We start from the raw sequence: 12,882 nt of genomic DNA on the forward strand, positions 1-12,882 counted from the left end.
GAGTAGTGAGGAATGGGGGCCGAGGTCAGGTCACTGATAAGGGTGGAGAGATGTGGAGTAGTGAGGAATGGGGGTTGAGGTCAGTGATAAGGGTGGAGAGATGTGGAGTAGTGAGGAATGGGGGTTGAGGTCAGTGATAAGGGTGGAGAGCTGTGGAGTAGTGAGGAATGGGGGTCGAGGTCAGTGATAAGGGTGGAGAGCTGTGGAGTAGTGAGGAATGGGGGTGAGGTCAGGTCAGTGATAAGGGTGGGGAGATGTGGAGTAGTGAGGAATGGGGGTGACGTCAGGTCAGTGATAAGGGTGGGGAGATGTGGAGTAGTGAGGAATGGGGGTCGAGGTCAGTGATAAGGGTGGAGAGCTGTGGAGTAGTGAGGAATGGAGGTCAGGTCAGGTCACTGATAAGGGTGGAGAGATGTGGAGTAGTGAGGAATGGGGGTCGAGGTCAGGTCACTGATAAGGGTGGAGAGATGTGGAGTAGTGAGGAATGGTCAGGTCAGGTCACTGATAAGGGTGGAGAGTTGTGGAGTAGTGAGGAATGGGGGCCGAGGTCAGGTCACTGATAAGGGTGGAGAGCTGTGGAGTAGTGAGGAATGGGGGCCGAGGTCAGGTCACTGATAAGGGTGGAGAGATGTGGAGTAGTGAGGAATGGGGGTGAGGTCAGGTCACTGATAAGGGAGAAGGAACAGTTTATTACCCAGATCAATTAACTTCCTGCCTAGCAACAAAGACGTAATGTTCAGAGAAAAGGAGGACACTTCACCTTCAGTGCGGTCTATATACTGGTGCTGTTGAGAACATGTCTGTCTGTTCTGCATCCCGTTGGGTGAATAAACTTGGTTTGGGCGTTTCATATTTGTCCGGTAGTTCTTCCTCGTTTATTTATTTATTTATTTATTTTGCTCCTTTGCACCCCATTATTTTTATTTCAACTTTGCACATTCTTCCACTGCAAATCTACCATTCCAGTGTTTTACTTGCTATATTGTATTTACTTTGCCACCATGGCCTTTTTGCCTTTACCTCCCTTATCTCACCTCATTTGCTCACATCGTATATAGACTTGTTTATACTGTATTATTGACTGTATGTTTGTTTTACTCCATGTGTAACTCTGTGTTGGTGTATGTGTCGAACTGCTTTGCTTTATCTTGGCCAGGTCACAGTTGGAAATGAGAACTTGTTCTCAACTTGCCTACCTGGTTAAATAAAGGTGTTCTCAACTTGCCTACCTGGTTAAATAAAGGTGTTCTCAACTTGCCTACCTGGTTAAATAAAGGTGAAATAAAATAAAAAAAATAAATACAATTTAGAACCTAACAATATGGAGGATTTTTTTTTTTTTGCAGAATTCTGGATTCAAATTCTCAATTTGATGTTTGTCCCAATTTTGTGAATTCTTGGTTGGTGAGCGGAACCCCAGACCTCACTATCATAAAGGGGATATGTTTCCTGAGACAACCGTCATTAGACTGATAGCATAGTTTATTCCAAAAATGTGAATGTGAATTTACAGGGAGGAAGACTGCCAAGGTATAACAGTGAGCCTTGTCAACACTGATCAAGGGCGAGATACTAAAATGGAACCTCTATACAGGAGAATACAAACCCTTCCTCTAGAACTCAGGGTTTCAAGCGGCTTTCTTGGTCAGTTGACCTCAAATTGGCCGAACTGGTTAAATAATACAAATGTTAAAACATTTTTTTTTTTAACTCCTAATGGGTCATATTGTGTTACCTATGAACTTTGACCTCTCACCTTGACGACCTCTCCTCCCTCGACCTTCATCAGCTGTCGGAGGTTCTGCTGTAGGAGGCTGGTGTTGGAGCGCCACTTCAGCAGGCCCAACAGATCCACTATACCAGACATAAACAGAAGAGAGGACAGACAGATGTTACTGCAACAGACTCACTATATGAGACATAACAGACCCAACAGATCCACTATACGAGACATAACAGACAGATGTTACTACAACAGACCCAACAGATCCACTATACGAGACATAACAGACCCAACAGACCCACTATACGAGACATAACAGACCCAACAGATCTACTATACGAGACATAACAGACAGATGTTACTACAACAGACCCAACAGACCCAACAGACCCAGTTTAGGAGATATAACAGACCCAACAGACCCACTATATGAGACATAACAGACAGATGTTACTACAACAGACCCAACAGATCCACTAACAGACAGAAGAGAGGACAGACCCAACAGATCCACTATATGAGACATAACAGACAGATGTTACTACAACAGACCCACTATATGAGACATAACAGACCCACTATACGAGACAACAGACAGAAGAGAGGACAGACAGATGTTACTACAACAAACCCAAAAGATCCACTATACGAGACATAACAGACAGATATTACTACAACAGACCCAACAGATCCACTATACGAGACATAACAGACAGATGTTACTACAACAGACCTAACAGACCCACTATACGAGACATAACAGACCCAACAGATCCACTATAGGAGACATAACAGACCCAACAGATCCACTATACGAGACATAACAGACAGATGTTACTACAACAGACCTAACAGACCCACTATACGAGACATAACAGACCCAACAGATCCACTATAGGAGACATAACAGACCCAACAGATCCACTATACGAGACAACAGACAGAAGAGAGGACAGACAGATGTTACTACAACAGACCCAACCGATCCACTATACGAGACATAAACAGAAGAGAGGACAGACAGATGTTGTTTCACCTTTATTCACATGTAACTGTGATTTACAATGACAGCCTGACTTTTAGAGGAAAGATGTCAGCTCTATTCAACAACATCTGACACAAACCTTGTAGATTGGACTGAATGAGAGGAACAGGAAGACGAGTTTTCTACACTAGACGGCCCCGACACCTAGACGGCCTCGACACTAGACGGCCTCGACACTAGAGGGCCTCGACACCTAGACGGCCTCGACACTAGACGGCCCCGACACTAGACGGCCCCGACACTAGACGGCCTCGACACTAGACGGCCCCGACACTAGACGGCCCCGACACTAGACGGCCCCGACACCTAGACGGCCCCGACACCTAGACGGCCCCGACACCTAGACGGCCCCGACACCTAGACGGCCCCGACACCTAGACGGCCCCGACACCTAGACGGCCCCGACACCTAGACGGCCTCGACACCTAGACGGCCCCGACACCTAGACGGCCTCTACACTAGACGGCCCCGACACTAGACGGCCTCGACACTAGACGGCCTCGACACTAGACGGCCCCGACACTAGACGGCCTCGACACTAGACGGCCTCGACACTAGAGGGCCTCGACACTAGAGGGCCTCGACACTAGACGGCCTCGACACCTAGACGGCCTCGACACTAGACGGCCTCGACACTAGACGGCCTCGACACTAGAGGGCCTCGACACTAGACGGCCCCGACACTAGACGGCCTCGACACTAGACGGCCTCGACACTAGACGGCCTCGACACTAGACGGCCTCGACACTAGAGGGCCTCGACACTAGACGGCCTCGACACTAGACGGCCTCTACACTAGACGGCCTCTACACTAGACGGCCTCGACACTAGACGGCCCCGACACTAGACGGCCTCGACACTAGAGGGCCTCGACACTAGAGGGCCTCGACACTAGACGGCCTCGACACTAGACGGCCTCGACACTAGAGGGCCTCGACACTAGAGGGCCTCGACACTAGAGGGCCTCGACACTAGACGGCCCCGACACTAGACGGCCTCGACACTAGACGGCCCCGACACTAGACGGCCTCGACACTAGACGGCCCCGACACTAGACGGCCTCGACACTAGAGGGCCTCGACACTAGACGGCCCCGACACTAGAGGGCCTCGACACTAGACGGCCTCGACACTAGACGGCCTCGACACTAGAGGGCCTCGACACTAGACGGCCTCGACACTAGACGGCCTCGACACTAGAGGGTCTCGACACTAGACGGCCTCGACACTAGACGGCCTCGACACTAGACGGCCCCGACACTAGACGGCCTCGACACTAGACGGCCTCGACACTAGACGGCCTCTACACTAGACGGCCTCTACACTAGACGGCCTCGACACTAGACGGCCTCGACACTAGACGGCCCCGACACTAGACGGCCTCGACACTAGACGGCCTCGACACTAGACGGCCTCGACACTAGACGGCCTCGACACTAGACGGCCTCGACACTAGACGGCCTCGACACTAGACGGCCCCGACACTAGACGGCCTCGACACTAGACGGCCTCGACACTAGACGGCCTCTACACTAGACGGCCTCTACACTAGACGGCCTCGACACTAGACGGCCTCGACACTAGACGGCCTCGACACTAGACGGCCTCGACACTAGACGGCCTCGACACTAGAGGGCCTCGACACTAGACGGCCTCTACACTAGACGGCCCCGACACTAGACGGCCCTGACACCTAGACGGCCTCGACACCTAGACGGCCTCGACACTAGACGGCCTCGACACTAGACGGCCTCGACACTAGACGGCCTCGACACTAGACGGCCCCGACACTAGACGGCCTCGACACTAGACGGCCTCGACACTAGACGGCCTCGACACTAGACGGCCCCGACACTAGACGGCCTCGACACTAGACGGCCCCGACACTAGACGGCCCCGACACTAGAGGGCCCCGACACTAGACGGCCTCGACACTAGACGGCCCCGACACTAGACGGCCCCGACAATAGACGGCCTCGACACTAGACGGCCCCGACACTAGACGGCCCCGACACCTAGACGGCCCCGACACCTAGACGGCCCCGACACCTAGACGGCCCCGACACTAGACGGCCTCGACACTAGACGGCCCCGACACCTAGACGGCCTCGACACTAGACGGCCTCGACACTAGACGGCCCCGACACTAGACGGCCCCGACACTAGACGGCCCCGACACTAGACGGCCTCGACACTAGACGGCCTCGACACTAGACGGCCCCGACACTAGACGGCCTCGACAATAGACGGCCTCGACACTAGAGGGTCTCGACACTAGAGGGCCTCGACACTAGAGGGCCTCGACACTAGACGGCCTCGACACTAGACGGCCTCGACACTAGACGGCCTCGACAATAGAGGGCCTCGACACTAGACGGCCTCGACACCTAGACGGCCTCGACACTAGACGGCCCCGACACTAGACGGCCTCGACACTAGAGGGCCTCGACACTAGACGGCCTCGACACTAGACGGCCTCGACACTAGAGGGCCTCGACACTAGACGGCCTCGACACTAGACGGCCTCGACACCTAGACGGCCTCGACACTAGACGGCCTCGACACTAGACGGCCTCGACACTAGACGGCCTCGACACTAGACGGCCTCGACACTAGACGGCCTCGACACTAGACGGCCCCGACACTAGACGGCCTCGACACTAGACGGCCTCGACACTAGACGGCCTCGACACTAGACGGCCCCGACACTAGACGGCCCCGACACTAGACGGCCTCGACACTAGACGGCCTCGACAATAGACGGCCTCGACACTAGACGGCCTCGACACTAGACGGCCTCGACACTAGACGGCCTCGACACTAGAGGGCCTCGACACTAGACGGCCTCGACACTAGAGGGGCTCGACACTAGACGGCCCCGACACTAGACGGCCCCGACACTAGACGGCCCCGACACTAGACGGCCCCGACACTAGACGGCCTCGACACTAGAGGGCCTCTACACTAGACGGCCCCGACACCTAGACGGCCTCGACACTAGACGGCCTCGACACTAGACGGCCTCGACACCTAGACGGCCTCGACACTAGACGGCCTCTACACTAGACGGCCTCGACACTAGAGGGTCTCGACACTAGACGGCCTCGACACTAGAGGGTCTCGACACTAGACGGCCTCGACACTAGAGGGCCTCGACACTAGAGGGCCTCGACACTAGACGGCCTCGACACCTAGACGGCCTCGACACTAGACGGCCTCGACACTAGACGGCCTCGACACTAGACGGCCTCGACACTAGACGGCCTCGACACTAGACGGCCTCTACACTAGACGGCCTCGACACTAGAGGGCCTCGACACTAGAGGGCCTCGACACTAGACGGCCCCGACAATAGACGGCCTCGACACTAGACGGCCTCGACACTAGACGGCCTCGACACTTGAGGGCCTCGACACTAGACGGCCTCGACACTAGAGGGCCTCGACACTAGACGGCCTCGACACTAGACGGCCTCGACACTAGACGGCCTCGACAATAGACGGCCTCGACACTAGACGGCCTCGACACTAGACGGCCTCTACACTAGACGGCCCCGACACTAGACGGCCCCGACAATAGACGGCCTCGACACTAGACGGCCTCGACACTAGACGGCCCCGACACTAGACGGCCTCGACACTAGACGGCCTCGACACTTGAGGGCCTCGACACTAGACGGCCTCGACAATAGACGGCCTCGACACTAGACGGCCTCGACACTAGACGGCCTCGACACTAGACGGCCTCGACACTTGAGGGCCTCGACACTAGACGGCCTCGACAATAGACGGCCTCGACACTAGACGGCCTCGACACTAGACGGCCTCGACACTTGAGGGCCTCGACACTAGACGGCCTCGACACTAGAGGGCCTCGACACTAGACGGCCTCGACACTAGACGGCCTCTACACTAGACGGCCCCGACACTAGACGGCCCCGACAATAGACGGCCTCGACACTAGACGGCCTCGACACTAGACGGCCCCGACACTAGACGGCCCCGACACCTAGACGGCCCCGACACCTAGACGGCCCCGACACTAGACGGCCTCGACACTAGACGGCCTCGACAATAGACGGCCTCGACAATAGACGGCCTCGACAATAGACGGCCTCGACAATAGACGGCCTCGACAATAGACGGCCTCGACACTAGACGGCCTCGACACTAGACGGCCTCGACACTAGAGGGCCCCGACACCTAGACGGCCTCGACACTAGACGGCCCCGACACTAGACGGCCTCGACACTAGACGGCCTGGACACCTAGACGGCCTCGACACTAGACGGCCCCGACACTAGACGGCCTCGACACTAGACGGCCTCGACACTAGACGGCCTCGACACTAGACGGCCCCGACACTAGACGGCCTCGACACTAGACGGCCTCGACACTAGAGGGCCTCGACACTAGACGGCCCCGACACCTAGACGGCCTCGACACCTAGACGGCCTCGACACTAGACGGCCTCGACACTAGACGACCTCGACACTAGACGGCCTCGACACTAGACGGCCTCGACAATAGACGGCCTCGACACTAGACGGGGCTCGACACTAGACGGCCCCGACACTAGACGGCCCCGACACTAGACGGCCCCGACACTAGACGGCCTCTACACTAGACGGCCTCGACACTAGACGGCCTCGACACTAGACGGCCCCGACACTAGACGGCCCCGACACTAGACGGCCTCGACACTAGACGGCCTCCACACTAGACGGCCTCGACACTAGACGGCCTCGACACTAGACGGCCCCGACACTAGACGGCCTCGACACTAGAGGGTCTCGACACTAGACGGCCCCGACACTAGACGGCCTCGACACTAGACGGCCTCGACACTAGACGGCCTCGACACTAGACGGCCCCGACACTAGACGGCCCCGACACTAGACGGCCTCGACACTAGACGGCCTCGACACTAGACGGCCTCGACACTAGACGGCCCCGACACTAGACGGCCCCGACACTAGACGGCCCCGACACCTAGACGGCCCCGACACCTAGACGGCCCCGACACCTAGACGGCCCCGACACCTAGACGGCCTCGACACCTAGACGGCCTCTACACTAGAGGGCCTCGACACTAGACGGCCTCGACACTAGACGGCCCCGACACTAGACGGCCCCGACACTAGACGGCCCCGACACTAGACGGCCTCGACACTAGACGGCCTCGACACTAGACGGCCTCGACACTAGACGGCCTCGACACTAGACGGCCTCGACACTAGACGGCCTCGACACTAGACGGCCTCGACACTAGACGGCCTCGACACTAGACGGCCTCGACACTAGACGGCCTCGACACTAGACGGCCTCGACACTAGACGGCCTCGACACTAGAGGGCCTCGACACTAGACGGCCTCGACACTAGACGGCCTCGACACTAGACGGCCCCGACACTAGACGGCCTCGACACTAGACGGCCTCTACACTAGACGGCCCCGACACTAGACGGCCCCGACACTAGACGGCCTCGACACTAGACGGCCCCGACACTAGACGGCCCCGACACCTAGACGGCCCCGACACCTAGACGGCCCCGACACTAGACGGCCCCGACACCTAGACGGCCTCGACACCTAGACGGCCCCGACACTAGACGGCCCCGACACCTAGACGGCCTCGACACTAGACGGCCCCGACACCTAGACGGCCTCGACACTAGACGGCCTCGACACTAGACGGCCTCTACACTAGACGGCCTCGACACTAGAGGGCCTCGACACTAGAGGGCCTCGACACTAGACGGCCCCGACACTAGACGGCCCCGACACTAGACGGCCTCGACACTAGAGGGTCTCGACACTAGACGGCCCCGACACTAGACGGCCTCGACACTAGACGGCCTCTACACTAGACGGCCCCGACACTAGACGGCCCCGACACTAGACGGCCTCGACACTAGACGGCCCCGACACTAGACGGCCCCGACACCTAGACGGCCCCGACACCTAGACGGCCCCGACACTAGACGGCCTCGACACTAGACGGCCCCGACACCTAGACGGCCTCGACACCTAGACGGCCCCGACACTAGACGGCCCCGACACCTAGACGGCCTCGACACTAGACGGCCCCGACACCTAGACGGCCTCGACACTAGACGGCCTCGACACTAGACGGCCTCTACACTAGACGGCCTCGACACTAGAGGGCCTCGACACTAGAGGGCCTCGACACTAGACGGCCCCGACACTAGACGGCCCCGACACTAGACGGCCTCGACACTAGAGGGTCTCGACACTAGACGGCCCCGACACTAGACGGCCTCGACACTAGACGGCCCCGACACCTAGACGGCCTCGACACTAGAGGGTCTCGACACTAGAGGGCCTCGACACTAGACGGCCCCGACACTAGAGGGGCTCGACACTAGACGGCCCCGACACTAGACGGCCCCGACACTAGACGGCCTCGACACTAGACGGCCTCGACACTAGACGGCCTCGACACTAGACGGCCCCGACACTAGACGGCCTCGACACTAGACGGCCTCGACACTAGACGGCCTCGACACTAGACGGCCTCGACACTAGACGGCCTCGACACTAGACGGCCTCGACACTAGACGGCCTCGACACTAGACGGCCTCTACACTAGACGGCCTCGACACTAGACGGCCTCGACACTAGACGGCCCCGACACTAGACGGCCTCGACACTAGACGGCCTCGACACTAGACGGCCTCGACACTAGACGGCCCCGACACTAGACGGCCTCGACACTAGACGGCCTCGACACTAGACGGCCTCGACACTAGACGGCCCCGACACTAGACGGCCTCGACACTAGACGGCCTCGACACTAGACGGCCTCGACACTAGACGGCCTCGACACTAGACGGCCCCGACACTAGAGGGCCTCGACACTAGACGGCCTCGACACTAGACGGCCCCGACACTAGACGGCCTCGACACTAGACGGCCTCGACACTAGACGGCCCCGACACCTAGACGGCCTCGACACTAGACGGCCTCGACACTAGACGGCCTCGACACTAGACGGCCTCGACACTAGACGGCCTCTACACTAGACGGCCTCGACACTAGACGGCCTCGACACTAGACGGCCCCGACACTAGACGGCCTCGACACTAGACGGCCTCGACACTAGACGGCCTCGACACTAGACGGCCCCGACACTAGACGGCCTCGACACTAGACGGCCTCGACACTAGACGGCCTCGACACTAGACGGCCCCGACACTAGACGGCCTCGACACTAGACGGCCTCGACACTAGACGGCCTCGACACTAGACGGCCTCGACACTAGACGGCCCCGACACTAGAGGGCCTCGACACTAGACGGCCTCGACACTAGACGGCCCCGACACTAGACGGCCTCGACACTAGACGGCCTCGACACTAGACGGCCCCGACACCTAGACGGCCTCGACACTAGACGGCCTCGACACTAGACGGCCTCGACACTAGACGGCCTCGACACTAGACGGCCTCTACACTAGACGGCCTCGACACTAGACGGCCTCGACACTAGACGGCCTCCTACACTAGACGGCCTCTACACTAGACGGCCTCTACACTAGATAGGTGATCAGGTGATTAGCATAACTCCCCCAGTATCTCTACACTAGATAGGTGATCAGGTGATTAGCATAACTCCCCCAGTATCTCTACACTAGATAGGTGATCAGGTGATTAGCATAACTCCCCCAGTATATCTCAGTTAGTTTAAAATAAAACATTTGTTAGCAAAATGCCCGCCAAAAAGCATTCAGAATCCCCATCACAACGAAGTGTAAAATCTCAAGGAAGATGAATTAATGTCTAAGTGGATATGATTAGGTTCATGTACCAGAGAGCAGCAGCACGGCAGACAGGCATACAGGCATACAGGCATACAGGCATACAGGCATACAGACAGACAGGCAGACAGGCAGACAGGCAGACAGGCATACAGGCATACAGGCATACAGACAGACAGCCAGACAGGCAGACAGGCAGACAGAGACAGACAGCACGGCAGACAGACAGACAGACAGGCATGCAGACAGAGACAGACAGCACGGCAGACAGACAGACAGGCATACAGGCATACAGGCATACAGGCATACAGACAGGCAGACAGGCAGACAGAGACAGACAGCACGGCAGACAGGCAGACAGGCATACAGGCATACAGGCATACAGACAGACAGACAGACAGACAGACAGGCAGACAGGCAGACAGAGACAGACAGCACGGCAGACAGACAGACAGACAGGCATGCAGACAGAGACAGACAGCACGGCAGACAGACAGACAGGCATACAGGCATACAGGCATACAGGCATACAGGCATACAGACAGACAGACAGGCAGACAGGCAGACAGAGACAGACAGCACGGCAGACAGGCAGACAGGCATACAGGCATACAGGCATACAGGCATACAGACAGACAGACAGACAGACAGACAGGCAGACAGGCAGACAGAGACAGACAGCACGGCAGACAGACAGACAGACAGGCATGCAGACAGAGACAGACAGCACGGCAGACAGACAGACAGAGACAGACAGCACGGCAGACAGCACGGCAGACAGACAGACAGGCAGGCAGGCAGTCCACCTTGGAGGGATTTTTCAACTGGTATAGCTTGTTAAAACATTAATCTCTATGTAGGAAGCTGTGTTGAAGACTTGTTGGCATCACTCAGGACAGACAGACAGGCAGACAGGCAGACAGAGACAGACAGCACGGCAGACAGACAGACAGACAGGCATGCAGACAGAGACAGACAGCACGGCAGACAGACAGACAGGCATACAGGCATACAGGCATACAGGCATACAGACAGACAGACAGGCAGACAGGCAGACAGAGACAGACAGCACGGCAGACAGGCAGACAGGCATACAGGCATACAGGCATACAGGCGAGACAGACAGCACGGCAGACAGACAGACAGGCATACAGGCAGACAGGCAGACAGAGACAGACAGCACGGCAGACAGACAGACAGACAGGCATGCAGACAGAGACAGACAGCACGGCAGACAGACAGACAGAGACAGACAGCACGGCAGACAGCACGGCAGACAGACAGACAGGCAGACAGACAGACAGGCAGGCAGGCAGTCCACCTTGGAGGGATTTTTCAACTGGTATAGCTTGTTAAAACATTAATCTCTATGTAGGAAGCTGTGTTGAAGACTTGTTGGCATCACTCAGGACAATCAAATCAAATGTATTTATATAGCCCTTCATTCATCAGCTGATATCTCAAAGTGCTGTACAGAAACCCAGCCTAAAACCCCAAACAGCAAGCAATGCAGAGGTAGAAGCACGGTGGCTAGGAAAAACTCCCTAGAAAGGCCAAAACCTAGGAAGAAACCTAGAGAGGAACCAGGCTATGAGGGGTGGCCAGTCCTCTTCTGGCTGTGCCGGGTGGAGATTATAAACCTAGAGAGGAAACAGGCTATGTGGGGTGGCCAGTCCTCTTCTGGCTGTGCCGGGTGGAGATTATAACAGAACATGGCCGAGATGTTAAAATGTTCATAAATGACCAACATGGTCAAATAATAGGTCAGGGACAGGTAGCACGTCCGGTGAACAGGTCAGGATTCCATAGCCGCAGGCAGAACAGTTGTGGGTCTTGGGACCATAATAAATTCAGATAAAGATGGAGAGGAGAGATGGAGAGGAGAGATGGAGGAGAGAGTCGTTGCATAGCGTTGTATTGAATGAATGAAATCACAAAAGTTAAATAGGAAGTGAAGCGCATTCTCTGTTTTAGATGGAGGAGACACATCACATACTGAGCTGGAGGAGAAATCTATCTAGTCAGTGATGGAGAGTGAGTCCACCCACTGTTGAAAGCACTACTGTAGCCTACTCTCTCTCTCAAGCAGGAGAAAGCTATTTGGCCCTGACAGGCTCTTGATCCAGTCTTGTCTGCAAACACACAGCTCAGTAGTAAATGACATCCATCACAGATGAGCCCTGACTGGTGAGGCTACCTGGTCCCCAGCCTCCCTGCTGATCGGCAGGTAGCCTAGTGGTTAGAGCAGGTAGCCTAGTGGTTAGAGCAGGTAGCCTATTGGTTAGAGCAGGTGGCCTATTGGTTAGAGCAGGTGGCCTAGTGGTTAGAGCAGGTGAC

At 56.6% G+C, this 12,882-nt stretch overlaps 1 protein-coding gene across 4 annotated transcripts in view; it reads right to left on the reverse strand.

Moving 5' to 3' along the window:
* Window positions 1-12,882, reverse strand: part of LOC110513667 (dedicator of cytokinesis protein 1) — a 636,864-nt gene that overhangs the window by 460,113 nt on the left and 163,869 nt on the right. For all 4 annotated transcript variants that reach the window (XM_090228873.1, XM_090228870.1, XM_090228871.1 and 1 more), the window contains exon 19: window positions 1,757-1,854. In XM_090228873.1, coding sequence (XP_090084999.1) covers window positions 1,757-1,854 — 98 coding nt within the window. The remainder of the gene's footprint in view (window positions 1-1,756; window positions 1,855-12,882) is intronic.

This window comes from Oncorhynchus mykiss, unplaced genomic scaffold (genome assembly GCF_057628025.1).
Source record: "Oncorhynchus mykiss isolate SJ-2025 unplaced genomic scaffold, ASM5762802v1 scaffold103, whole genome shotgun sequence".
NCBI classification, from domain to species: Eukaryota; Metazoa; Chordata; class Actinopteri; order Salmoniformes; family Salmonidae; genus Oncorhynchus; species Oncorhynchus mykiss.